The 27,399-nt window shown below is 46.4% G+C and overlaps 3 protein-coding genes and 1 long non-coding RNA gene across 16 annotated transcripts in view; 3 read left to right on the plus strand and 1 right to left on the minus strand.

Moving 5' to 3' along the window:
- ABCC3 (ATP binding cassette subfamily C member 3) overlaps positions 1-2,049 on the plus strand; it is a 48,366-nt gene extending 46,317 nt beyond the window's left edge. The window contains exon 32 of the mRNA XM_045070331.1: positions 49-2,049. The gene's annotated coding sequence lies outside the window, so the exon portion shown is untranslated. The remainder of the gene's footprint in view (positions 1-48) is intronic.
- ANKRD40 (ankyrin repeat domain 40) lies at positions 674-12,720 on the minus strand. Of its 3 annotated transcripts, XR_006603775.1 has the most exons (6): positions 12,387-12,690; positions 7,079-7,227; positions 6,219-6,701; positions 4,083-4,264; positions 2,818-3,088; positions 674-1,933 (listed from the first exon to the last, which is right to left on the minus strand). XR_006603775.1 is itself a non-coding variant. In XM_045070336.1 (5 exons), exons 1-5 carry the CDS (start codon positions 12,518-12,520, stop codon positions 2,942-2,944), a joined length of 1,017 nt encoding a protein of 338 aa, XP_044926271.1. In that variant the 5' UTR covers positions 12,521-12,720; the 3' UTR covers positions 674-2,941. The 3 variants fall into 3 exon arrangements, 2 of the variants coding, with proteins under 2 accessions (XP_044926271.1, XP_044926270.1); XM_045070336.1 differs by having other exon boundaries at positions 674-3,088; positions 4,161-4,264; positions 12,387-12,720; XM_045070335.1 differs by having other exon boundaries at positions 674-3,088.
- Positions 12,721-14,563: 1,843 nt separating this feature from the next.
- On the plus strand, positions 14,564-15,207 carry LOC123389189. The gene is made up of 3 exons (XR_006603757.1): positions 14,564-14,668; positions 14,858-14,921; positions 15,162-15,207. It is a non-coding gene; the product is annotated as an uncharacterized LOC123389189 (long non-coding RNA).
- Positions 15,208-21,571: 6,364 nt separating this feature from the next.
- Positions 21,572-27,399, plus strand: part of LUC7L3 (LUC7 like 3 pre-mRNA splicing factor) — a 32,266-nt gene continuing 26,438 nt past the window's right edge. For 9 of the 11 annotated variants that reach the window (XR_006603793.1, XR_006603794.1, XR_006603791.1 and 6 more), the window contains exon 1: positions 21,573-21,825. Coding sequence is in view for 6 of the 11 variants with exons in the window: in XM_045070374.1 (XP_044926309.1) it covers positions 21,727-21,825 (99 nt within the window). In the remaining 5 variants the exon portion in view is untranslated. Of the gene's footprint in view, positions 21,826-27,399 lie in introns of all 11 variants that reach the window. The other 2 variants (XM_045070376.1, XM_045070379.1) reach the window with 1 other exon arrangement.

Here is a 27,399-nt window from a genome sequence, read left to right on the forward strand (position 1 = left end):
TGTGCTGCGGGACCATTTGTTAAAGGTTAATCACATTTTTTTTGGCAGCCTGTTTCTGCCCAGGATGTTTATGAGCGTACGGAAGAAGACTTCCATCCTTGTGATAAAGCGAGTATGAAAGCACAAATGCCCGAATTATTCCGCCTCTCCTTGGTGCTAAGAAAAGGTCTCTGCTGTGTTCCTGGATTTATTAGGCCAATTTGGCATGACGTCTGCTTTGTGAGGCTCCAGCCGCCCTAGACCAACAGGAACGCGGATTCATTCGGACAGCAGGCTCCGCGGAGGCCCTGAAGGTGTAAGGCTGTATTTCCTCTCCTGCCTTGGGAGTTTGCTTCTGAGCTCACGGAGGTCCTGACAGGTGCTGACAGCCCAGAGGAGAGGCTCAGTTGTATAAAGTAAATAGCATAATCAAAACCTGTAGTTAACAGAGGATGACCTCCATCTATCTAGCTCAGCCACTCCGGGGAAATGAAGCTCACTGCTGTGAACTGGGAGGAAGGGCGCTATACAAAACACCCATCTCCAGCTGCCACCGACAGGCCACGAGCACCACGGCAGCCGCGGGAGGGAGGGAGGCAGCTCAGGTGGAGGGAACGCTGTCCAGGAATTTGAACCCCCTGGGCTGAGAAGTGCCATGCTGTTTAGGAGGCCGAAATGAAAGAAGATGGGCTCAGTCCGTTAATATTTGATTTTAATAATACTTGTTATGTTTGAACAGTCGGCAATGCACAAAGAAAAAAGTTTTCCGTGAATGTTTACACATAGTGTGAACACATGCTTTAAATATGCAGTGGAGGAGGGGTGAATTCACAGTTAACAAAGCTAAAAAAAAAAAAAGTCCTTGTTATAAATTACACAAAGCATATAAAAATATTTCTCTGAATGCATAGATTAAGACTTTAAACTCACCTACCATCAACTGTGCAGTCTCAGCCCACCGCCAGATGCAGGAGTCAGCTGACTACAGGAGACTTGATGAAGGAGAAGGGAGGCCAGGGGAGAGCTCAGCCCTCCCCTGAGATGCCAAGCCCCTCCCTCACTCTCACTCTCACCTCTGTTTCAGGGGAAATGCCCCTGGACAGACTCCTCCGTAGGGGTCACCTCCGGGCCAGGGACCTCCACTGCCTCTGAGTCTCTAACTGATCTAGATGGCTAGAAGAGTTTTTACCCCAGTGATTTAGACATAAATTAATACTGGATTATTTCCTCCGACAGAACTAGCCTTCGTGTTATCAGTAAATTGTAACTTCTCCCAACAGGAAGGAAAAAAGGTTAGTAGGTCTAGGTAAACTAGCTTCTGATTGGTTGAAACACAAGGGAGGTTTCTTCTTTAAAGCACTTCAGAGAAGGGATAGTAAATAACCTTTACTCAGTGATGCAAACACTGTACAAGGGTGATTAAGTCACATCAGTAACTAGTGGAATACGGGTAAGTCACCGGACACAGTGACTCCGTGAAGCTGGCCTTGAAAACACCTCGGCCTCAGCTCGGCCCTGAGGCAGCAGCGGGAGGCCATTCGCTTAGCACAACATTCTCTTCCGTTGACATCTTCTGCATGTTCTCGCTCAATTAGTCGCAGTGTTCCAATAAAATTAACACAGGAAGTTCAGTTTCTTTGGAAACTATAGGCACTATGGGGAAAAAGCTTCTTAAGACAGCAGGGATGCTCTTCAGCTGGCTTCGAACCCCTGCCCTCCTGCTTGTCCAAGTGTGCTCGTTCTTGCTTCTAAAGTTAAGCTGTTTGTCTCAACAAGACAGTGGCTCTTTTACCATTAATGACACTGAAGGAGAGGAAAAGAATTCTTGAATGCGCTCTTTAAAAAAACATTCGGATGCCATGTTCCAGAGTTTAATCAGGTGTCTTCCAGAACAAAGCCCAGGAAGCTCTCGACTGGCTCTGTTAAGTGGACTGGTGGTGGTAGTAGGGGAGCCCTAAGAGCAAACAATTTGTTTACAAAAAGCAACAGGTTTCAGAGTTGTGTAAAAATCCTAATAATTTCAAAATAACCTTTATCTTTGATACAAAAATAAAGATGCTATCTCCTTTAGCTCAGTTTCCCACAGTAGCCTTTAAAATAGCAACAGATTCAGTTTCAAAAATTGCTTTTTCGTTTCTAGTGGGAAATGGAAGTGGAGAACACGGGCCGGCCATGTTTGTGCTCTTCTCAGACAGGTGCAATTAAACACGCAGAGGACAGGAACCGCTTTAGAGATTGAAAAGGGGTGAGGGGGGAAAAAAAAAGTAGTCGCTTTTTTGGAAAGCATCAGAGAGCCCTCTAGCGGCCACAGAGTTAATGCAGCAAGGGCGGTCCAGGCAATGGCGGCCTAGAGATGGGGAAGCAGTCTTGAGGGCTCACAAAGGAGGGGCGGGGGAGGGGCAGCTCTTTTGGTTAACAGCATACTTACAACTAGGAAACTGAATTCTTAAAGACTTTGAACCTGAGTAACATTTATAAGTAGGGTATGTGAAACCTCACAGCCACTAGTCACACTAAAATTCTTTTGCCCAGTACCTGTGCTTTCCCCAGTTTCCTCTGTGGCCAGCTCCTCCTTGCGGAGAGGTGGGAGGAGGCGACACCAAGAGAGCATGTCCACCCTGCAGGCGCCCCTGCGAGAGAGGCTCCGCGCTCTCTCAGCATCTGCGTGGACAGCTCACTGCCACGGGGCACACAAAACTGTGTTTCGGGACTCGGGACTGCCGGCTGCTGCCTCTCCAGACCACTTCTCAGCTGTTCACAGCTTCAAGCAATAGGTTTATTGTGCACCAAGAGGCTTGGAAGAGTGGCACCGCTGCTGGGGGGGTCGGGGCCTCCTACCTTGGCAGAACGATGTTAGTGTATGCTACACAGTGGCGCCCAAGGCATTTCCATCTATGGCTGGTCCTTGGCCCAGAGGGGATGCGCACTGTCACAATACTCAGCGAGGAAAGTCCCTGCTGCATTAGTAAGTCAGTTTGGAAGCTCTCCTGTTGTAGCAAGGTCTTTCAGTCAGTGTAGATGCAGCATTTCTGAACAGAAAATTGTTCTCACTTATCATTAGAACCAGTTCCAGCTCCTGGAAGTCTTGGAGTCGAGCAACGTCTTTATCCTAAAACAAAATAGGTTGGGCATGTTAAGAGCAGTCACTTGTCTCTATATGTTTGGTGTGTTGTGTCAATACCAGTATCTCAGCTCCTTTTAAGAGTCTCATGCTCTACCGACTGAGCTAGCTGGGCTCTCCGCTCATTTTCAAGCCAGGGAAAAAAGGGGGAGGAGGAGAAGCAGCGGGAGGAGGAGAAGAAGGGGAGGAGGAGGAAGAGGACAAAGAGGAAGAGGAGGAGGAGGAGGGTCGAGAAAAGAAGTGGAAGAGGGTCCAGAAGAGGAATAGAAGAGGAGGAGGAAGAGAAAGAAGAAGAAGAGGGGGAGGAGGCTCGGCAAGAAAAGTGGGAGGAGGAGGAGGAAGATGAGGAGGAGGAGGAGGAAGAAGAGGAGGAGGAAGAGAAAGAAGAGAAGGAAGAGGAGAAGGAGGAGTGGGAGGAGAAGGAGGAGAGGGAGGAGAAGAGGAAGATCCCAGTGGCAGGCTGTGGGGGCCAGTGCAGGAGAGAACCTGGGGGTATGAGCTGGGTTGGCGTGGAGGCGGAAGCCCTTACCAGCAGCTGCTCCAGGATGAGCACCCCCTGAAGCGAGAGGCCATTCAGATCTGTTCTCCCCAGGTGCCCTGAGACGCCATGGGTGCTGGGAGGACCACACATGTGTCCATGTGGATTTGTGTTATCATCTAACCTGGTTCTTAACACAGGCCGTATCTGATAGTGCAGTACAGTGACCCTCACCTATCACTCCACAACCAACCAAAAATAGGTACATGGGAATTGTAATTCAGAACATTCTCTCTGGTATGCTACAACTTTCAAAAACGTCACATCTCTGTAGACGCAGTAGAGGGAAAGAAAGCTCAATGACAGCGGCTGGAAAACCACCCTTTGCTCGTTGTCTAGTCTCTTTTCAGTTCTCAACTATGATTCACACAGCCAAGGAGGAAGCTGGGTATTTTCCAAATGCAAAAAGCCACCAACCACTCGTGCTTAACAGACCTTCCTTACCTTTCTTACCAGAGTATTGGGTAACTTTCTGATCTTCTCCACCTGATCTGGATTAACACCCAGCTCACAGCAACTCACTCTGAGCAATTCTTGATAGGTGAGCTCCTGTCGGTCCAGTTCAATTTCAATGAAATCATTTTCTCGAAGAGATGGGTTCTGAATCCTCACCTTGAGTACCAGCTCTAAAAAAAAGAGAGAGAGAAATGTTCACGGAGGAGGCCTGCACCATCAGCCCATGTAATTTAAGATCTTCCCTAGAAGACAGTTCTACATAACCACGTCCCGTGCCAAAGGCCTGCACCACCCTGTGAGAGAAGCCAGCCCCGCTGGCAGGGTCAACTCAGCCCCACTTCCGGCTCCTCCGCCACTCTCCTGCGCTGCCTGCCCTACGTGGAAAACTGCAGTTCACAGAGCAAAAGAGGGGAGCGTTGCGGGGGAAGACAACCATCCAGTGTGCAGAAGAACAATTTACTTTTGCTGCTGGAGCACAGGAGGTGAAGGTGTCCAGATGGCTTCGGGTATCAAACCACACAGGAGCAGGGCAGGGAAAGAGAGCTGAAAGGAAGGCACAGGCAGGGTATGGGAGAGGAGTGACTCTAAAAGGACTTAATACCTATGGATATAAAGCTATCTCTGAATGATGACATTCCTTGCAACAAACACAGTAAGACAGCGGAAAGATAAGCTACTAATAAGAAAGACCGTCTGGGGTGCCTGGGTGGCTCAGTGGGTTAAAGCCTCTGCCTTCAGCTCAGGTCATGATCCCAGGGTCCTGGGATCTAGCCCTGCATCCAGGTCTTTGCTTGGCGGGGAACCTGCTTCGCTTCCTGTCTCTCTTTCTGCGTGCCTCTCTGCCTACTTGTGATCTCTGTCTATCAAATAAATAAATAAAATCTTAAAAAAAAAAAAAAGAAAGAAATACAGTCTGACTGTGATCTGAATGCAGTATACCTCAGCATGGAAAGAATCTGGACTTTGGGAGTGAATAAGCACTATTATTCAAGGGTCTGGGATCTAAGCCCTCCGTCCCTAAATTCTGAGCCTGGCTGCCAAGATGGCCCACGCCAAGCACCTACATGGGTCTGTGGGTTCTACTCTGCTCTTTACGTATGAATCCCTCATGGCAGCCCTAGGCCATGCCTATCAGCACCTGAATATACTTCTTTCCTAGCTCTTTTCTCCGTGTAGACCTAGACGGCATGACACAGCTGGAGTCTAAGTACACCCAGTGTGCAGAGCCTCATGTCTGAACACCACTCTCCGCCAGAAGGAACCAGGGTTCCTTGGAAAAACAGCTGCCTCTGGGGCTGGGGTGGGGAAAGCTACACTGGAAGCCTGGACCTTCTTGCCACACCAGAAAGGACACACTCCAAGAATGATGGGACATGTCCACGCAACACAAGAACTGGCTTGAAGGGGCTCCCTCTGGACAGATTTGGTGTAATTTGAACATCAAGACAATGCTAGTAATGAATTATAACCTAATGTAAAGAAACTACGAGTTCATACTGATATAAAATATGGAGGTGAAGGGAAGGTCCTTCTTTGCAGTAGAATAGCGACTAGTATGTAGAGAAAGATGATAGGGGATCATATTACACAATACTGGGCCTGGATTCTTCAAAAATACTGAGGGCCAAAATGACAGAGAAAGGCTGAGGAACCTTCTAAATGAAAGGAAAATGGAGCAACAGGATAACTAAATGCAACGGGTGACTCCGGGTAGGGGGCAGGGGGCAGGGGGCAGAGGTGGAGGGAGAGCGCAGAGCCGCCAGAGGGCACCGTGGAGATAACCAACAACAACTGAATTCCGCCTGGATTAGCGAATGGTAATGTAGCAAGGTTACATTTCCTGAACTCCATCACTGGATGGTGCTTATGTAAGAGACCACCCTTGTTCTTGGAAAATACATACTTAACTATTTCAAGATAAACAATTTGTGAATCTGGGTAAAGAGAGCTCCTTAAACTAGTCTTGCAAAATTTCTGTAACTCTGAGATTAGATTCTCAATACCTACATAAATCTCACCCCCTACCGCCCCTTCTACCCTCCTGCCCCCAACCGAGAAGTGCATCACTAGACCTCTGGACACGGGCCAGCCCGCAGCGATGGCTGCTTCCTGCCACAGGCTTACCTTGCATATTAAATGGAAATGCCCCCGTGAAGAAAAACGGCTGGAAGGCTGGCGTCGGGCCTGCATATGTCCCATTTTGAGGCTCCAGAGACACTGGTGGCTTGGACGGGACAGAAGAGAACAGCGAGCGGCTCTGACTCACTGGTGGCTGACAGACAGGACCTGGTTTTGTGCTTTCTGGTGTTCTGAGTATGGCAGAGGGGGCAGACACATCCCGGTTCTGAACCAGTGCCAAAGAGGTGTGGTCCCGTGGAAAGGCCCCGGCCAGGGGAGGCTCCCCCGTGGGGAGCAGTGGAGGAGAGCCATCTGCAGCAGGCGACGCTGGCGGTGTGGAGGGACCCCCGTTCTGTAGCTGGCCTGGATCCTCTGCCGCAGGGGTGTAGATGAAAGGGAAGGCTGGGTTGGCCAAATAGTTGGGAACAAAAGGCAGTTCTGACTCCTTCTTCAGCTGCGGGAGGCTGTCAGCACCATCATCTTCTTCCACTTACAAAGAAGAAAATGCATAACATTTACACAGCCCTTTAAAAATCACCAGGGAAGGAATGTCTTGGGAAAGCTAGTGGTATGTGACATCTTTTGTTCAATGTTTATCACCTCTTCAAATCAGAAGAGAAAAAAAGCGTTTCATCAGGTTTATGATCGCCATTTTTATCACCTTAAATTTTACAGATTAAAAAAATAAAACCCGGTAGCACCGACTTGTCTGGAAACCACACGGAATTGCTATCTTGGCACGGTAATATTACCTTTGCTTTTAAAAACAGATTTGTGGTTTGAGTGGCATCAGGATCGCGGCCAACACCACTGTGAGTCTTAAATTAGTTTGACAAAATCAGAGGTTGCCCCCAACACAGACTCACCTCCCATGATCTTCCTGATTTCTCTCCTTGATGTCAATTGTACTGGCATTTCTCCTTTTGTCGTAAGAATCTCTTTGTCAGCTCCTGATTGTAGTAAGTAGGAGACCACCTGACCGTGATTGCGCTTACATGCCCAGTGTAAACAGGTCCTGTCCCAAGGAAAGGGAAAAGAGTGAGTTAAAAGGCGAGAGGTGACTCGGAATTTCAAATCACATGTGCTAGTCAAGAAATATATCCTGGTTCAGATAGAACCAGGAAACCAGGCTGACAACAACTTTTCTTTCCAGAAAGCAGGTGCTTGAAATTTATTTCTAAATTTCATTCTGGGCCCTTGGGAAAAACCAATTTATCCTAGCAGCTTTCATGTCAATGGCTTCCACGAGGCTGGCTGGCCAGCGAACCCTGATGGTACTGCTGAGTGGTCTTCCATCAGTGACGCTCATTAGACTATCCCAGTTTCTTTACGATGTTTTTATAGGGCCACATTCCTTTTTAGGGACAATGGCAACTTGCTTCATATGCACCAAATGACCCATGAAAATTAAATATTATCAGGCTAATAATCATCTACAGCTTGCTCTGCTGCTAAAATTATTATTGCTACAGTCGATATTCCCAGGCGAATCTCGGTTGCTCAGTCTTTTCCTTTTCCTTTTCTTTCCTTCACACACACACACACACACACACACACACACACACAAGGTTCTGAAATTTCCATTTCTGAAAAAGTTGGCTTCTCTAGTTCTCTCGTACAGCACCGCACTCAGACTTTAATTCCTACGGCATTTACAAAATGTACATCAACGACCAAAATTTTGAAGAACAAACTCTTCTGGGGTGCCTGGGTGGTTCAGTGGGTTAAGCCTCTGCCTTCAGCTCAGGTCATGATGTCAGGGTCCCAGGATCAAGCCCAGCATCAGGCTCTCTGCTCAGCAGGGAGCCTGCTTCCTCCTCTCTCTGTGCCCGCCTCTCTGCCTAATTGTGATCTTTCTCTATCAAATAAATAAATAAAATCTTTTTAAAGATTAAAAAAGAAGAAAAAAGAACAAACTCTTCTAACAGATTAGACTCATTTAAGTAAAACTAATTATTTTCTATTGTACACATAGGAAGGGTTTATGCATACTCTGAAGGGCTATTAACACTGCATAGAAATATAATTAGCATGCCAGTTAAAAATTCCATCTTAACAGAAATGAAAGGACTCAAAGTTACTAAATTCATCCCCAGTTGCCAAAAGCTGAATGATATTAAAGGAAAATATTTTTCCCCTCTGTTCTGAAATGTCCTCACTCACCAATTCTCTAATTGAACAGAGGTAAATATCTGCAGAGTTTATAGCCAAATAAGCCAATATGGTAAAAGAACAGAACAATATGTTCAGTAGTGAGGGGCAGGTCACTAACCTGGAAGTTTAACTATCCAGACAGTTCCTTGGGTTCCAGGGAGACATTGATTTGCTCTGGCCTCCTAAACATTTCTGACTTACTGAAAGCCAGCCACTCCACTGATATTTCAGAGTGATATCCTGCGCTATTATTCATTAGAGTTAGATTATCTGGGTACCTTTAAGATATACTCTATGAAGAAAAGATTGCCATTTGGGGAGAAATAAGGGAAGAGGCTTGATCTCAGCATCTGAAATATAAGCTCATGAAGACAAGAAAGTGTCTGCTTGGACAACCAGGTACTTTACCACTGAACACATGAACCAAGAACAAGGTGGACACTGCTCCGAGTGGAAGGAGCCAATACATCCTTGACCATGGGCAAACTGCAGCTAAGTGAGTGAGTGTGTGTGTGTGTGTGTGTGCGTGTGTATCTCTGGCACAGGCTTGAAAAGTGAATAATGATAATAAGCGACCATTCAAAAATGAATGGAGCATGATGAGAAAAATACATTCCCTTTTAGAAATAAACTACTCACTTGCTGGTAGTAAATCACTTGTCCATGACAAGCTTGAGACTGAAGAAACTAATTTACTGCCAGTGGGTCTGAGACCCTCTGGGGAAACCAACTAACTAAAGCATCACCATGTAAAGTGGGGTTCAGTCAATGTGGCGTGATTCCCCACAACCCCATGCCCTGAGTGATCATTTACAGTCCAGACTTGCGTGGCTCTGGGCAGCCATAACTCAACCAGGGAGCACTTTCAACTTTTTCAGGAGCCATTATACTTGTTCCTTAAGGCCAAGGGGGTATGCACACCCTTGAATTACAACTGCTGTGGGAACCCTCTCTCTGAACTTCAACTCTTTCGGCTTTAAATTTGCAGTCAGACTATCCGGTTAGTCCGGGGAAAGTATTTCAGACCAGAGGCACTGGCCATCATTCATCGGTGCTGAAATTGTGGTTATTGAGCAACTACAAATTGAAAGCAGTTACCATTCTGCTTTTTTATGCTAGAGGCTATGTTTTTTGAGGGTAACCTTTATATCCCATTACTCAGCACACTGCTTAATAAGAAGAAAACAACAGTTAACACAGATATAATGCTTTTTACACGGAGGACACTGTTCTAAAGGCTTCACATCTATTAACTCATTCCATCTCTGAACAACCCGTGTTACCAACATTCCCCGCATTTTCCAGGAGAGGAAACAGAGGTAGTCAGCAAATAAGGGAGCTGAACAGTACCCTAGGTGGTAATTATGCTTTAGAGGGACGATAAAACAAAGGAAGGGACTAGGGAGTGCCAGAGGCAGGGGAGGGGCATGGTGCCATTTTAAATCAAGCACCGAGGAGAGGCTCACCAAGGTGACATCTGCACTGATACCTAAAGGAGATGAGGGAACAAAAGAATTTTCGACTTAGAGGGAAGAAAAAACACAAAGGCCTTGAATCAGGGCCAAGGCCGGTGTTCTGGGAAAAGCTGGGAGGCAAGGGAGCAGAATGAGGGAAGCAAGGGTCAAATTCAGAGATGAGGCACAGAGGTAAGGAGGGAGGACAGTGCAGACAGGAGGCGGAAACTCTAGGGCTGCAGGCTTTTACTCAGAGTGGGATGGCAGCCATGAGAGGGTTCTGAGCAGAGTGAAACAATTCGACTTACAACTTCCGTTTTACGCTCCCTCTGGCTGCTGTGCTGAGAAAAGACTGCAGGGTATTAAGGGTAGACGCAAGGAAATGAGTTGGGGGGCGGCCGCGAGAGTCTGGGCAACAGGATGATGGTGGCTGTGTACCAGAGGTGTAGAGGTAGAGCTAGTGAGAAGCGGTCCAATTCTGACCACAGCTGTAGGTAAAGCTGGCAGAATTAGCCGACTGGCCGGATGTGGAATATGAGGGAAAGACAGGAGGCGAGAAGGGCACCGAGAGCTCTGGCCCGAGCACCCCAGACACCAAGATGAGCTGGGATGGTAGGGGGAGGAGGGGAGATCAGGAATGCAACCTGGAACCTCCAACATGAGGTGCCTAACAGACATCTTCCTGGATGGATGAGGAGCTTCCTCAAATTCAAATTTACATATACTGAGCACCTCCTATGGGGCAGGCATCATGATGAGGAAAGTAGGGTCTGGAGTCAGATGCTGGCTTCCTTTCTAGTAAATTCCATGACCTTGGGGGAAATTACTTAATCGTGCTGGGCCTCAGTTTCCTCATCTGTAAAATGGAGAGAGTAACATCTATGTTGTGAAAGAGATAATGAGGCAAAGCTCTCAGAGCCTTGTTTATGTCACAAACTCAGTAAATGTTAGTGATTCCTACGATGCTTCCTCCCCTTCAGTGGTCACAACACTCTTCTCAGACAGCTGGAAAATGAAGGGACTCAGGCAAGGTTGTACTAGCTAAAGCAGGAAAGGGAGAAGAACCTGCGGGAAAGACCAGGCTCCTTCTTCTACACAACACTGCCTCCCACTGCCAAAACAGTGAGTCACAGCTTACGAACCACAGAGCCACAGAAAAGGTACACACAGAACAGCAGGCTTGTTTGCAAACACTTTTGAAGAAAACAAAACACAATGAAAATAGCTAATGTTTCCTGGCCTTCTGGTGAGCTATCCCGGCTGTTCTCCTTAGGAGATAGGTATCTTTGAGGGAGTCGGGAGACAATGGTTGTGGTCCCTGCTATCTTATTAATAGCTGTGTGACCTAGGGCAGGTTATTTTCTGCGGTTGGACTCAACCACCCATCTCTAATATCCCTCTCAGTTCCAAACTGTATGATTCCACTTTAAAAAACAAAGCCTTGAGGTGCCTGGGTGGTTCAGTGGGTTAAGCCTCTGCCTTTGGCTGGGGTCATGATCTCAGGGTCCTGGGATTGAGCCCCCGCATTGGGCTCTCTGCTCAGCGGGGAGCCTGCTTCCCCACCTCTCTCAGCCTGCTTGTGATCTCTGTCTGTATATATATATATATAATCCATCTTATATATATATAGACATATATAAATAAAATCTTAGAAAAAAAATAAAGCCTTAAAAAAATAAAATAAAAAATAGTCTTTCCAAGCTCACTTTAACTCTAAGCTAGTGAAACAGGCTGGTTAAGCGATACTTGGATCAAATAAAAATTTAAAATTTAAGTGTGAAGAGGACAGAATGACACCACACTCGGGAACTTAACACTAAAAATTTGACCAGCACATCCTAAAATGACACTCTTTTTAGACTGGGAAGGACTCAGTCTACAGGCAGCCATCTAGAGTCTTGATTCCAATTCTGTATTTAAGATTGTCATTAAATAAAGCTAAACACTCCATGGGATAAACGAGTAAGTCTTCCATCAACAGGCAGCCGTCGGCAGCAGCAAACCACTGGTGCAGTGAGACAACAGAGACACAGAATAGTGATGCAAGTGACTGGGGGTTTTTGCTTTTGTTTTTCCGGTCTTGGGAAAAGAAATCGTGCTAATTTATAAGATTCGTATTTGCTCGGTTGCTTATGCGTTTTTGCTCTGAACAGGTGTGTTCTCCAGAAACTCCCAGGGCAAAATAATTCAACACTCGAACCGGGGTGAGCTCTATAGGAGCGTGCGAATCATTGGAATCGTGGCCGCCAAGGTTCGGCCCAGCGAGCCAGGGGAGCGCGGGTGGGGTGCGGGGCTCGGCGGGGCGGGGGGGAGGGGCGGGCAGGGCTTGGGTGGGCGCTGCCCCGGGAGGACCACGTGGGCGTGGATTGGGGCAGGCCGCGCTCCCCACCGCACCGCGCAGGTCGGGGGGCCGGGGCCGGCCTCGCGAGCGCCGGGCCTCAAAGGCCCCGGCGCCGGGCCACGCCTTGATGGGCGTCCGCGGGCAGCGCCGGGCCTCGGTCGCCCGCCCAGCGCCCCGGGCCCCGGCCAGCTGCTCGGACCTAGGCCTCCCCCGCTCCCCACTTACCAGCCGTTGACCTCATTTTGGGAGTTCACATCCACCCCGCTCTCCACCAGTTTCTGCACCTCCCGAATGTCCCCCAAGGCCGCGGCCTCCCGCAGCCTCTCCTGCTGCTCCTTCTGCTCTAGGAGAGCGCTCATCTTCCCCCTCGGGCCCAAGCCCCCGCCCGCCCCGCCCCGGGCCCGTCAGCGCCGCCGCCGCCGCGGCCCGCTCCCCGCCATGGGGAGAGCGCGGGGCTCGCCCGCCCTGCTCGCGCCCGGCCCGGGGCTGCTGCTCCCGCCCGCCGCCGCCCGCAGCTCCCCGGGCTGCTCCCGGCCGGCCACAGGCCCTAGCCTCCGCCCCGGCCGCGCCTCCCGCGGGCCGACTGCGGGGGACCCTATTCGGAGTGACAACCCTGACCCAGATAATTTCCGTTCCTACCCTCGGCCCGGGCGCCCGGCTGGCTGTTTATGTAACCGCTGCACAACATTACCCGCCGTGATTCATGGGCTATTTTTAGACCTCCCCGCCCCGCTGCTTCAGGGGAGGAGGACAGACACATGGAAAGGGAAGAAAGCATAGCTGAGAGCCAGAAAAGCCTTATCCTCTGGCGCAGGCTGTTTACCAGGCATCAAAAATAATTGGTGTTTCTTCGCCGCCACCCCCCAAGTCTGTTTGGCTCTTTTTCCTTATCTGAGCCAACGCCTGCCCAGCAGGACGTGGAAACGGGCTGAAAACGATCCTACTATTATAGGCCCATAATTGCAGACGTAGATTACGCTGTTCTTTCTTCTCCCGACAGTGCTTGGGACCATCCGGTTCGACTATTTCTTTCAATCGTTGCTGTTTTCTATCTCGTTTTAGGCAGAGATTTCTTCTAACTTGGCTTGCAGGGAAAATATTTATATTGTGCCCGGAGTCTCTAAACTGTAATTTATTACCGCTTATAAATCATGATTAATTACTCTCCATGAAGGCCATGTAAGGATAAAAGAGAGCGAGGAAGACGCTCTTTTTTTTTTATCCTGGCCCTGATGCCGGGATCTCTGGGGAGAGCTGGGGTGTGAGTCCGCGCAGCATTTTGCTTGACTCCTGCCTGATCAATGCAACGAGGCTCAGAGCCTGGGTTGGCACTGGTTTACTACCCAGTGGGAGAAACACAGAACACGGTTTTGCTGAGCCCAGGTGCCTCGGAGAGATCTTCCAAAGCGGCACGGGTCAGAACCGAGCAAATGGGGTCAGGAAGATTAAGGAAATAACCCTGTGGTGGAAAGGAGAAAGGCCTGAACAAAGAGAGGAGATGAAATGGAAAGAGACAAATGTAGGCACAGAGTTTTCATTTCCCTCTCTTGGGGCTGCCCAGGGTCTGCACAGCAAGCATTTTTCTTGCTACTGTTTGAGAAAAAGCCATGTCTGTCGGCTTATTATGACACAGTAATTCACACAGCACTCAGCGCACACCAGGCGTTGCTGATTATAAACTGACTGCTCACTTCAATTGACCCCCCAGGCAAATTGGAGCCCAGCTTGAGCTTACATTTTTTATTTGTCCCCCAATTTAAATTTTAATTCTCAGATCAAGCATGATACTCCATCTGAAGCTGACGTGCGCAGCACTGGAATTGGGTCCTTTTAAAAAATATTTATTTATTTGACAGAGAGAGATCACAAGTAGGCATAGAGGCAGGCAGAGAGAGAGGGGAAGCAGGCTTCCTGCTGAGCAGAGAGCTACATTGGGGTGGAGGGGGCTCAATCCCAGGACCTTGAGACCATGACCTGAGCCCAAGGCAGTGGGGTTACACTGAGCCACCCAGGCACCCCAAATCGGGTCCTTTAAACATTCTTTGAGTGACATGAGCGTAGGTAGTGGCCTCTTTTTTTTTAAAGCAGTTTTAGAAAATGGGTAGTGACTGCACCACAGTCTGTGAATCCTTCCTTAAAAGGATTATAGCACGTGCCCTACAACAACTGTTAAATCAGCGGATATTAATATCTTCTTAACATCAACCTCTGCTCATCTTTGACTTCAATCTTCTCCTTGTTATCCTTACATTAAAAAAAAGAATAGAGAAGAAAAAAACAACTTAGTCCACTAACAAAAATCTCCAGCCATAACTGAATGCGACCCGATGGCTCTTCCTTCGCCTCTCCCTGTTTATACTGTGTCTCTAACTCACTGGGTGTATTAAGCGCGCATTGTTTGCCAGGCACTATTCTGGTCACCAAAGGTGATGCTGCAAACAAATCAAGAATCCCTGATTTCAAAGAACAGAGTCTGGCAGGGGAGATGAGACCAACCACAGAATGTGGTAAGTCTTACAATAGAAGCCGTAGGGCTCCCGGCTCCGCGTTTGTGAGCATGAAGGTTAAAAGCAGACTGCACAGATTTGCCTCCCAGTCTTTGCCACTCATATAATCTTAGATGCGTTACTTAACCTTTCTGTGCCTCAAATTGTGCATCCGCAAAACAGGGAGTAATAATAGCACCTACTTTACAGGACTGTTCTACGGACTGGATGAATGTCTAAAGTCTGGACATCGGAAAGGCTGAGGAGATCCTAGGTATGTGGAAGGAAAGTCGAGTCAAGGATGAGCCCCTGATAGGATAGGAAGGCAGCGGTGGTCAGGAAAGGATAACACCCAGGTTTCCAGCTGGGGAGATAGTGGTGCCGTTTACAGGGATTTGAGTCAAAGAAGAAAGAAAAGGTTTCAGGTATGGGGATGGTTGACTTCTGAATCTGCTGAGTTGAGCCTTCGGAAGAGCTCTCATTACTGCTTCTACCAACATTTATTCATTTCCAGGCACTACTCTAAGCGCTGTACCTGGATGATCTCATTTGATTCTCACAGCAAACCCATAAGGTAAAACCCTCATTACTGTCTGAGGCACAGAGGGGTAAGTAACTTTCCCAACATCGTATCGCTTAGGCAATGATAGAGCAAGGCTTTGAACTTAAGCAGCTTGACTCCAGAGCCCATGCTTTCTTTTCTGATTTTCATGTAAGAAGAGATGCCCGCAAAGAGTTGTGTATATGGGTGTGGCATTTAGAAAGGAGTTCTGGGCTGGTGACTGGGATTTGGTAGTCCGTCAGTAAAAGGTGCTAGCTGAAGTCATGGGAATAGCATGGATAGCCCCAACGGAGTGTGTTGAGTATTGAGAGAAGATGCCAAATACAGAACCCTCAAAACAACCAATGTTTTAATGATGGACAGAAGAGAAATCTACAAATGAGATTGAAGGGGAGCCACTGGAATTGTACGAGGAAAAGCAAAGGAATGGGAAAGTTTGGAGAAAAGCGCAGAGTCAAATGCTGCAGAAAGGGCAAGAAAGGACTGAAAAGTGTAGAATGGATGTAGCCACAAGGTGGTGGTGCTGGGGACCTTGGAGAAGGAAGTTGCTGTGGAGCTTAAGCGATGGCGGCCAGACTGTCATGGGGTTAGGAGAGAATACAAGCCACCTCCTGTGTATTAATATACTGTGTGGGAATCTGGGAGTACAGGGATGAATAAGAAATGGCATATGACTGACAATAACTTTCATTTTATTTATTTAAAAAAAAATTTTTAAAGATTTTATTTATTTATTTGACAGAGAGAGATCACAAGTAGGTAGAGAGGCAGGCAGAGAGAGAGAGAGGGAAGCAGGCTCCCTGCTGAGCAGAGATTCCCAATGTGGGACTCAATCCCAGCACCCTGAGATCATGACCTGAGCCGAAGGCAGTGGCTTAACCCCCTGAGCCACACAGGCGCCCCAATTTTTTTTTTTTTAATTAGAGAGAGAGAGAGAGAACAAACAATGGGAGGGACAGAGAGAGAGCAAGAAGCAGGCTCCCAGCCAAATAGGAAGCCCGACCGTGGGACTCGATCCCAGGATGCTCATGACCCGAGTCAAAGGCAGACACTCAACCAACTGAGCCACCCAGGTGCCCCTATTTATTTATTTTTAAAGATTTTATTTATTTATTTGGAGAAAGAGAGAGCGAGAGCATGCATGAGAAAGAGCACAAGAGAGAGAACATGAGCAGTGGGGACAAGGGCAGAGGGAGAGAAAGAAGCAGACTCTTCCCTGAGTAAGGAGCCTGATGCGGGGCTTGATCCCAGGACCCAGGGATCATGACCTGAGCCAAAGGCAGACACTTAACCAACTGAGCCAACCAGGCACCCAGGAACTTTCTTTTTAAATGAAGGGAAAGACTCATATTTACAATATTGTGCATGTTTGTTTAAGGTAAAATTGTGGTACAGAGAGAGGGTAATCAGTTGTGTGTGGCCAGTGGGCAGTGAGGGTCCAGGTTGGTTTTATAGAGCTGGTGATTCTTGAGGTGGGGGTGGTCTTTGCTGGAGTGAGGGAAGAACATTGCATGCCTGGAGCAGCGGGACATAGTGTAATGTAGTAGGAAACTGGCGATTAGAGGGTGTCAGGGACCAGTAGCAGATGAAGTTAGAGAGGCAGGTCAGATTGTGGGTAACCTTGCCATTTTTTTATTTTATTTTTTAAAAGATTTTATTTATTTATTTATTTGACAGAGAGAGACCGTGAGAGGGAGGGAATACAAGCAGGGGAAGTGGGAGAGGGAGAAGCAGGCTTCCCGCTGAGCGAAGAGCCCAATGTGGGGATGTGGGGCTCCATCCCAGGACCCCAGGATCATGAACTGAGCCAAAGGCAGACGCTTAATGACTGAGTCACCGAGGTGCCCCTGGTTTTTTAATTTTAGAGTGAGGGGTGATGGGCAGCCATTGAAGGGTTTCAAGCAGGAAAGAGACACGGCCAGATTTACATTTATCAAGCTGGTTGATCAAGGCAGCCAAGCAGATGGAGGACGGCGTAATGGGGGCCATGCTGGAAACTGGGAAGTAGTTAGGAGACCTGTAGTACCTATGGTTTGTTTCTTTTCTGTATTAGCTCGCTAGAGCTGCCATAACAAAATACCATAGACTGGGTGGTTTAAACAACAGAAATTTATTTTCTTACAGTTCTGGAGGCAAAAAGTCCACGATCAAGGTTTCATCAGTTTTGGTTTTTCCTGAGGCCTCTCCTTGGCTTGCAGATGTCTGTCTTCCCTCTGTGTATGAGTTTCCTTGGTGTCTCTTTGTGTGTTCAAATCTCCTTTTCTTAGAAGGACACCAGTAATATCTGATTTTTTTTTAAGTAGGCTCTACGCTCTGATTAGACTTGAGATTAAGATCTGAGCTGAGATAAGAATTGGATGCTTAACCAACTGAGACACACAGGTGATTAATCACCTCTTTTAAAGGCCCTATCTCGGGGCGCCTGGGTGGCTCAGTGGGTTAAGCCGCTGCCTTCGGCTCAGGTCATGATCTCAGGGTCCTGGGATCGAGTCCCGCATCGGGCTCTCTGCTCAGCGGAGAGCCTGCTTCCCTCTCTCTCTCTCTGCCTGCCTCTCCATCTACATGTGATTTCTCTCTGTCAAATAAATAAATAAAATCTTTAAAAAAAATAAAGGCCCTATCTCCAAATTTAGTCACATTCTGAGATACTGGGGATTAGAATTTCAACATATGAATTTGAGGGGGGAGGGGACACAATTCAGTCCATTAATATTTTCCATTAGTAACATGTAAGGAATGGGGTCTGGAGACCCCTGCCTGATAAGATCAAGTCGCTTCCCTTCTCATCATTGGGAAACAACAAACTCATATAATCTGTGTTAACAGTAAATTGGATATTATGATGTTAATAAAGACTACTTTTATTTCTGAGTCTCTGATGTCCAGCAGAGTGTGAAACAGATGATACTGGTGCTCACTGAATTAATGTAGGAGAGATGAATGAATCTGTTATCTGCACTTGTAAGACACATGGAATTGTGTCTGCTCTTAGAATCTAGGGAAAGGAGAGTTGTAGTGTTAAGACTTACTGAGGGTGTGACTGGATAAGATCCAAAGGCATTTAGTATTTTCATTTACATTTCATTTCAAGTCACTGCTCCATTTTGTCTGTCTTCCGTTGATCAGGAGTTCCCTGGGAAAGGGTCTTACACAACTGTCTGAGCATTCCTAGCCACTAATCCAGTTCCTGGCCCAGAGCACAGAGCCTGGCATGGAGCACGTGATACCAGTGAAGTTTGTGGAATGAATGAGGGAATTAGATTTAAAAGTTTTAGTGAGTAGAAGCTGTAACTTTGCATCCAGCTTTTATAGTTCTTGGCGGTTCAAGCGTATAATTTTTTTCCCTTTTTAGTAGTATAGTGGCACTGGTGAACCTTTAAAAAAATGCTTCATTGAGCAAAGAGTAGTCTAGCCATCAGCTGAGAACTCCTCCTTCTCACTGCTATATCAACAAACTGATATGGCTTTTTCTCTTTCTCCTGTGGAGAGAGGTCCTTTCTTGTAGCAATGGCCAATAGCTACAAGTATGCCCTGAAGCCTGTACCACCATTATCTTCTTCTTCCTCTTCTTTTTAAATTTTTGCTTCTTTAAAACATAAAGCTTGGGGCACCTGGATGGCTCAGTCAGTTAAGTGTCTGCCTTTGGCTCAGCCCATGATCTTGGGGTCCTGGGATCAAGCCCCAAATCGGGATCCCTTCCCTGTAAGAGTCTGCTTCCCCTTCTCCCTCTGCTGCTCCCCTGATCGTCTGCTCATACTCTCTTCTCTTGCTCTCAAATAAATAAAATCTTAACTAATAATACTAAAGCTTGGTTACCCTATGTTCTCCTGCAAATGGACCTTGGGAGCTTGTTTGGAGGTTCTAACTGGGGAGCACAGCTACTTGTATAACCTTGACCAAAGCAAGGTCCTTCTCTATCAGGGAAGGTAGGTAAGTTTGTTTGTTTGTTTGTTTTTTTCAAGATTTTATTTTTTTATTTGACAGACAGAGATCACAAGTGGGCAGAGAGGCAGGCAGAACGAGAGAGGAGGAAGCAGGCTCTTCTTGGAGCAGAGAGCCCGATGTGGGGCTTGATCCCAGGACCCTGGGATCATGACCTGAGCGGAAGGCAGAGGCTTTAACCCACTGAGCCACCCAGGTGCCCCAAGGTTGTCCTCTTGAACCAAATACCTAACTTCAGGGTTGGGGGAGGTGGGTGCCCATGGAGTGGTAAGTGTGGTAGGGGACATCCGCTTAGCTAGCCAGATCAGCTGAATCAACCCTGGTGCTCAATGGGGTGACAGATGTCACAGTCAGATCACCTTCACATCGTTCTTTTTTAAGTTTGTAGATCTAATCGGCTTTATTAAATGATTCATGAATTGGGCAGCATCCCATCTGGCTGACAGAGATGAAGTCTGCTACCACCTTCTTTAGTATATGTGCTGCCGAAGCGAGCACATGATACCACCTTCTTAAAAACTTAACTTTTGGAGCCCCTGGCTCGCTCAGTTGGAAAAACATGTGACTCTTGATCTTAGGGTTGTGCGTTCAAGCCCCACACTGGGTGTAGAGATTCTTTATTTATTTTTTTAAAAAGAATTTATTTATTTATTTGACAGAGCGATCACAAGTAGGCAGAGAGAGAGGAGGAAGCAGGCTCTTCTTGGAGCAGAGAGCCTGATGTGGGGCTTGATCCCAGGACCCTGGGATCATGACATGAGCAGAAGGCAGAGGCTTTAACCCACTGAGCCACCCAGGTGCCCCGAGAGTCTTTAAATAAAAACAAAACAAACAAACAAAAAAGAACTTACAACCTTTATCTCCCACCTCTTCCTCTGATGTTAAAGATATTCTAATTTCCCATGTTAAAAAAGCATCCCTTGACCCATACCTCCTTTTTCCCCTGATCATTATAACAGCTAATGATTAAAGGAACTTAAAATGTGTTGGGCCTGTTCTACATGTCTTGTGTTGTATCAATCCGTTTAACCATCACAATAACATCCTGTGTATAGGGGACTATGGAAAAAAAAGACCCAAAATTTAACTAAAATATTTGAAGATCTAATTGGCTGTATGACAAGGATTCATGAATGGGCAGCATCCTATCCAGCAAGTAGACAGGAGCTCTGAAGAGCTGTACAGAATGGAAGGATTTTATAGGTAGAAGGACCCTGGACAAGGAAGGTAAGAGTGGATTGTTTCAGGCAAAGTTACCTTCCTGTGGGGGAGGGTCTTATCATGACCTCACTAGAACTGATCAGAAAATTTCAGATTTATTGGTTTAAATTCTAATTACTTTAGAGGCTAAAACTGCAGTTAGGTCACATATTAAAACAAACAATTAGGTCACACTTAATCAACAGTGACTCCGATTTGAGCCTGTTAACTCTTTTTAACAGGACAGTTACCATAAATCCCATTTTTCGGATGGGGAAAAATAAGGTACAGGGTGGCAGAGCCAGGATTACCAAACCAGGTTGATCTGGCTTTAGACTCCATCCCCTTCACTGTGATGGAGAACTTAACGCAACTCATGTTGACAGATTTCATTTTATTTCTTCAGTGACCATCAAACTTCAAGGGCTTACCGGGAACACAGTAAATACTCAGTTGTTGAATAGACGCATTTAAAAATAACCTCGGGGGAGCCTGGGTGGCTCAGTGGGTTAAAGCCTCTGTCTTCGGCTCAGGTCATGATCCCAGGGTGCTGGGATCAAGCCCCACATCGGGCTCTCTGCTCCAAGAAGAGCCTGCTTCCTCCTCTCTCTCTGCCTACTTGTGATCTCTCTCTCTCTCTGTGTGCAATAAATAAAATCTTAAAAAAAAATTAAAAAAAATTCGATTAATTCGAGTAATTAAAAAAAAAACAAACCGAAAAACTCCTCACTCTGGTTGACTTTATAGAAACCTTGTTATCTCTCTTTCTCCCTGCTTGATTTCCCACCCAGTGAATCAGGGGAATTGGGGTGGGAGGACAGCTGGGTAAAGGAGGAGGCGAGCGCAAGTGACTAGGAACAGGAGGTCGGAACCCGGAATTGGGAGGGCAGATCTTCAGCCTCCTCTACTGGAAGATGGTACCGACTGCACCCCGTGGTGCGAAGGGTTCATTTTCCGAGCGGAGTCCAAGGTTCCACACGGAGGCTCCCAGTGAAAGAGCTCGGGGAAGACCCGAGCCTGGGGAGGCAGACGTGCTGCGTTACGAAGCCGCGTGGCCCTTAGTACCGCCGGGCGCGGAGTAGGGCGCTGCTACCCGCAGAAGCGGAATCCGAGCCCGGTTTCGGCAAGCCCCGCCCCCTGGGCGGTGGAAGCGGACTCCTCCTCACCTCCCAGATCTGGGCGTGTCCCCGCGGGCGCACGCGCGCGCACGGCATGCTGGGAAGGCGCCCGCGCGGCGGCCATTTTGTCTTATCGGCTCCTCTTTAGAGGAGGCTTTTCGGCCTGCGAGAGGGCCAGAGGGGTTGGCGACTGTGTCGCCGGCGTTTTCTTTGGCGGGTGCCAGGGCAGGTGGGAGCAGCCGCCCGAGAAAAGCACCATGATTTCGGCCGCGCAATTGTTGGATGAGTTAATGGGCCGGGACCGAAACCTCGCCCCGGACGAGAAGCGCAGCAACGTGCGGTGGGACCACGAGAGCGTAAGTCCCGCGGGCCTTGGGTCTGTGCCCGGGCGCCGTGGGGGAGGGGAGCGGCGCGGGCTGGGGAGCGGCGCGGGCTGGGGCCCGTCCGGCCGTCGGCGCGATTTGGGGCGCGGGCCGCACCGGGTCGAGTGTCTGATCCTGTGGCGGCGGGGGAGGAGCCCGCCGGGGTCCGGGGATGAGGGATGATTTGTTTTTGTTGTTGTTTTAGCATCGAGGAAGTCTGAGAGGGCCTTTGGCAGAATTGAATAGCACCTTAAAAAGGCAGGGAAACGCGGGAAAAGATTTTTTTATATCTAGCGGCTCTTGAGTTTTTAACCTTATGAGGTAGAGAAGAAGGCACATTCTTCCGTTATTTGGGTTGAGCGTCGTATTTAGACCGAAATTTCTGGGGAGGGTTAGTGATAAAAACCGTGGCATTGTATTACTTCCAGAAAGGGTCCATTTCGATGCTTACGTGAGGAAATAAAATTCCAAGAGGTCATAACTTGGTAGGGTTTCCCGTGATGATTTACAGATACCGTTCGAGAGCAGCACGTTTCAGTTAAGCTAGCTCTTCTTGTAGATGGTTGTCATGTTTTTTTTCTTCACTACAAGACTCCTTTGATAAGAGTACAGGTATCTTGATGAGCCCTGAGAAACGTGTAGAATTGTTGAATCATTATCTGGTACTCCTGAAACTAATAAGACAATTATATTTGAATGAAACACAACTCATTTGGTCCTTTTTACCTTATGAGTAAAGGGTAACTATAACCCTAGTTTCACAGATAAGACTTGAGAGGCCACCCAGGGTCTCTTGGCAAAGTTAAGCGGCAAAACTAAACCTAATCTTTGTAGTCCTGTTCACTCACCACCACAGTTCTATCAGACTGACGTCTGTGCAGATACCCGTGCATTTCAAGTGTTTTGAACATGGCAGTGTTAGGTTTATGTTAGGTCTAGAGAAGAGATTGTAGATTCGAATCCTACGTTGCTTGCAATTACAGTCAAACAACGTGGTAATTTAAAGGCAGTTACTAATCAAAACAGGTATAGTTGGACAGTAGGTTTTCTAAAAAAGTTGTGTTTTGTTTTTTAACGTAGGTTTTGGTCAGAGTAAAATTTCTTTTGTAATTCAGGAAAAGAAGCGGTGCTAGATGGGTCCTTTCAGTATCTTAAGTAAGTGCCTAAGCTGTAGTGGGTTGTTGCTTGATTCCAAAGTAGTATGAAGGGTAATGGTAAAATTTATTGTGTGGGTCAAATTCACAAGTTTGTTGTTGACTTCAAGAGAGGGGAAGCTTTTTGAAAGCTTTTCTCCACCCCCCCTTCTTTCTTTTCTGACATTGGGGTTTTTCCCCTGCTTGTTAAATAGGAAGCTGAGTAACTTCGTTGCTTATTTTGATCCTCTTTTTTTCTAGGCATTTGTCACTGTGAAGTCCGTTTTTCTTTTATTACTTAGGGATCTTTCCATCTTGTCTTGCAAAACAAAGAACATTATGATTTAGTTGATGTGCAGATAGGACATTTTGGACATAATGTATTTGGGGTTAAAAAGAAAATTGCTTTTGACTGCCTGCTTATCAACTGGAACAGTCTAAAATCTGTGCCTCCTTGGTTTTGAACATATGTTGTGGAAGAAACTTTGTTTTCTTGATACTATTGTATTGCCACATTGCTTTGTATACCATGGGTTTATAGTTGGCAGTGGGGCTCTGGGAATTGCAGTTTAAGTCTTCTGTCATCTCAGCCCTAATCTTTGGCTTAAGGTGTTTCTCATTTTTTTAAAAAAATATTTATTTGATCGCAAGTAGGCAGAGAGGGAAGAAGCAGGCTCCCTGCTGAGCAGAGAGCCCGATGCAGGGCTTGATCCCAGGACCCTGAGATCCTGACCTAAGCCGATGGCAGAGGCTTTAACCCACTGAGCCACCCAGGTGCCCCCTAAGGTGTTTCTCATTGATTTTAAATTCTCGGCACTGTCACCAAGATTCTTTATGCCTGAATGACAGATTTACTTCATTCCCAACCCAGGGATTTGAAAAAGTCAAATTACTGCTATTTCACATTGATGTCTGCTGGGGTTCGGGGAGAAGGTTGATGTTGACCTGGATCAAAGCACAGGGCCTCTTCGAAATAAGACTGAATTACTTCGGGGTAAAATAAAGCAATAAAGCTGTGGAAGCTCGTACAGCACTTCCGGGTTGTTTGAATATCTTAGGCTGTTGGTTAGTCGTGGTAAAATCCTGGGAAAAAATGGACAACCCCAACATACACTGTAAAGGTTTCAGGATCATTGAACCTGATATTTCAAATATTTTTACATTCCTCTTCGATCTGGAAATTTTTCTTTGCTACCTTTGCACTGGATGGGAAAAGCTATTTCAGCGGGGTGGAGTCCTTTTGTTTAACAATTGAAATGGAAACTTTACCATACTGGTAAAGGTAGTTCTTGGTTGTCTGTATTTGACCAACCTGTGGGATTTGTTTTAAATGCAGATTTCTCTTCTTTGCCTGAAGAGATTCCAATCTGTAGGCCTGTGGGACGGCCCCAGAAATCTGGGTTTTCTTTATGTGGCCTCTTACACATTCTAAAGCTTGTGAACTGTAGCTTCCTGACCCACCTGATTAGTCTTGGGTTTTTAATTGTGAGCCCATAGCCCTTGAAGCTCATTTTTAAGTGAAGTATGCATCAGTGATGTAAATTACTGACCTTTCCTTTGTTTGTAATGGTTTTTATGTAATCACTATCCCCAGTAAATCTTGGAAAGTGCTGCACTGGGGTTTTACAGCATTTCCAACTTGTAGATTGTTACCTTGATGTGAGAGAAAGTAGTATTCAGCTAAAGTCAGATTAGTTTTAATACCATCCCAAGGATTCATTCATATATCCTACTTCCTCGCCTATTAATATTTTACAATTTCTTGATGTTAGTATTTTGCATTAAGCAGTTTGTTTGCTCTGCCTCGTTAATTCTAAACAACCACAGTAATGAGGAAAGCATCTGATTTTTTAAGTGCCTAGCATGAGCACCTTTCAGTTAGTGTCCACATGGGGAGATTTCAGTCTTTGCTAGAGAAGGCATGATAGCCGTCTCCTCATCTGAATAATTTAGATTGTGGGGGATCCCCCCCCCCAATTTATTTAGTTAAGAGAAGGGGAGGGGCTGACAGAAAATCTTAAGCACTTTCCACTCCCAGCGCAGAGGCTGGCATTGAACACAGCACAGAACTCCATCTCAGAACCCTAAGAGCATGGCCTGTGCTAACATCAACAGCCTGATGCTTAACTAACTAAGCCATGCAGGTGCCCCCTGTTCTTTAAACTTTTTTGTGGGAGATTTTACAGTTTGATCTAAAGCTTTCATTATTTTTATATTATATAACAGGAATTTTATAGTTCAAATTGAGGTTTTTACATTTAGATCTGAACCCAGAAATGAGATTATTTAACTGGTTCTAATAATATCCAAAATGGGATTTCTTTCATAATTTATCAAACTCAAGTGTGCCACCTGTTCAGTGACGGTTTAATAATTTATGGAGGGAATTGAACTAAATGTTCTTTTCTAAAATCTTCAGAATGTTAACAGGTATTTTCACTGACACTGAAAGTTGTTTGGAAAAGAAAAGTTAAAGCTCTGTCTACACTTTTGCTTGTAAACTTGGGAAACAAAAATTAGTAATTATAGTGCATGACATCTAATCTAGGTATTTTATTGGATAGTTTTAGTTTAGAGTCACCCAAATGTTCTTTCTGACAAAAATGTAGGCATTTCTGGTCCTACTCCGTAGTACGTGGTAAGTGTTGGGCTTCTCCAAGCAGCAATCTGTTTGTATGTGTAGATAACTGCTGTTTCCTTCTTCTTCCCAAAATATATACAGAAGTAGAATAAATTCTCTATGTACCCACACCTAATTCAACGTTATCAGAACGTTGCCAGTGTTATTTTTCTATATTCCCTATCCTTTTCTTTATTTTGAAGTTCTATCATTTAAGCTTTAAGTACATTATTATTTATCTTTAAAATATAAGAACTTCAAGAAGGCATAACCACAATATTACCATCACATTGAAAATATTAAGGTATTTCTTTAATATTTATTTGATCGCTTTAGGAAAAATTTATCATTAGAGTTGATTTCTTCACAAGGGGAGAAAGTAGTTTAAGTTAGTAATAGTGCTTCTTTGTTTTATGAAATATGCTTAATTTTCTCATGTTTTCTCTCTCCTTTTTTAAAAAAGATTTATTTATTTTGGGGACAGGGAGAGAGTCTTAAAGCAGACCCCATGCTGAGCCCAGCACTGGGTTCCATCTCATGACCCTGAGATCACCACCTGAGTGGAAACCAAGAGTCAGCTGTGTAACTGACTGCACCATCCAGGTGCCCCAGTTTTCTCATCATTTCTTATTTGTAACTCGGAGGAATTTCATGTATTCATTTATTCAACAAACATGTAGCACTCTAATAGTATAGTTATGGCGCTTGGCCTGAGAGAACCATTAGTCTGATGGCAAATGTAAAGGACTAAACATGCTTTTGTAACATAATTTGGTACGTGCCATAGGACATGTGTAGGGTCCAGAAAAGAGCACATGAGAGGGACCTCTAATAAGCTAGTACCCAAGGGGTACTTGGGAAAGGCCTGTTCAAGTGGCCCTTCAATATTGGGACCTGAAGGATTAATAGGAATTGGCCTCAGGGAGTGGGAGAGAAGACAGATGTTAGTTAACCAGGGGCTGGAAAAAATCTTAGGCCTGAAAAATTGTGAACAGTACTATGGCTGGAGTCCGTGTTCTTTTTTTTTTTTTAAGATTTTATTTATTTGACAGATTGCAGAGAGGCAGGCGCGCCGGGGGTGGGGGAGGAAGCAGGCTCGCCACTGAGCAGAGAGCCCGATGTGGGGCTCGATCCCAGGACCCTGAGATCATGACCTGAGCCAAAGGCAGAGGCTTAACCCACTGAGCCACCCAGGTGGCCCTCATGTTCTTTTTTTGTTGGGGAAGGGAGCATGTTGATAAATGGGCAGGAATCGGTTTTGAGTGTTTTTTTTTTTTTTTTTAAGATTTTATTCATTTATTTGACAGAGAAATCACAAGCAGACGGAGAGGCAGGCAGGCAGAGAGAGAGGGAAGCAGGCTCCCCGCCGAGCAGAGAGCCCGACTCGGGACTAGATCCCAGGACCCTGAGATCATGACCCGAGCCGAAGGCAGCGGCTTAACCCACTGAGCCACCCAGGCGCCCCGGTTTTGAGTGGTTTTTATAAGCTTTGTTAAAAGTTCTGACTTGGGACGCCTGGGTGGCTCAGACCACTAAGTGCCTGCCTTAGGCTCAGGTCATGATTCCAGGGTCCTGGAATCCAGTACCGCAGTGGGCTCCTTGCTCAGTGGGGATCCTGCTTCGCCCTCTACCTGCCGCTCCCCCTCCTTGTGCTCTCCTGCTCATGCTCTCTCTCTGACAAGTAAAATCTTAGGAAAAAAAAAAAGTTGGGACTAAAATTATATTGGGAAACAATTGAAGATTTCTAAGCAGATTGAGTATCAGATGGACTGTTGCCAACATGATGAATTTTAAATTCCAATATTTAGATGACCA

This window comes from Mustela putorius, unplaced genomic scaffold, assembly GCF_011764305.1.
Source record: "Mustela putorius furo isolate JIRA1106 unplaced genomic scaffold, ASM1176430v1.1 tig00003962_pilon_pilon_pilon, whole genome shotgun sequence".
NCBI lineage: Eukaryota > Metazoa > Chordata > Mammalia > Carnivora > Mustelidae > Mustela > Mustela putorius.

Coding starts and splice junctions, on each gene's coding strand:
- ANKRD40 (XM_045070335.1), bottom strand. CDS start 12,520: ATGAGCGCTCTCCTAGAGCAGAAGGAGCAGCAGGAGAGGCTGCGGGAG. Junction 6,702..7,078: donor AATCAGGAAGATCATGGGAG/GTGAGTCTGTGT, acceptor CTTCTTTGTAAG/TGGAAGAAGATGATGGTGCT. Junction 3,089..4,082: donor CCAATACTCTGGTAAGAAAG/GTAAGGAAGGTC, acceptor ATTTTGTTTTAG/GATAAAGACGTTGCTCGACT.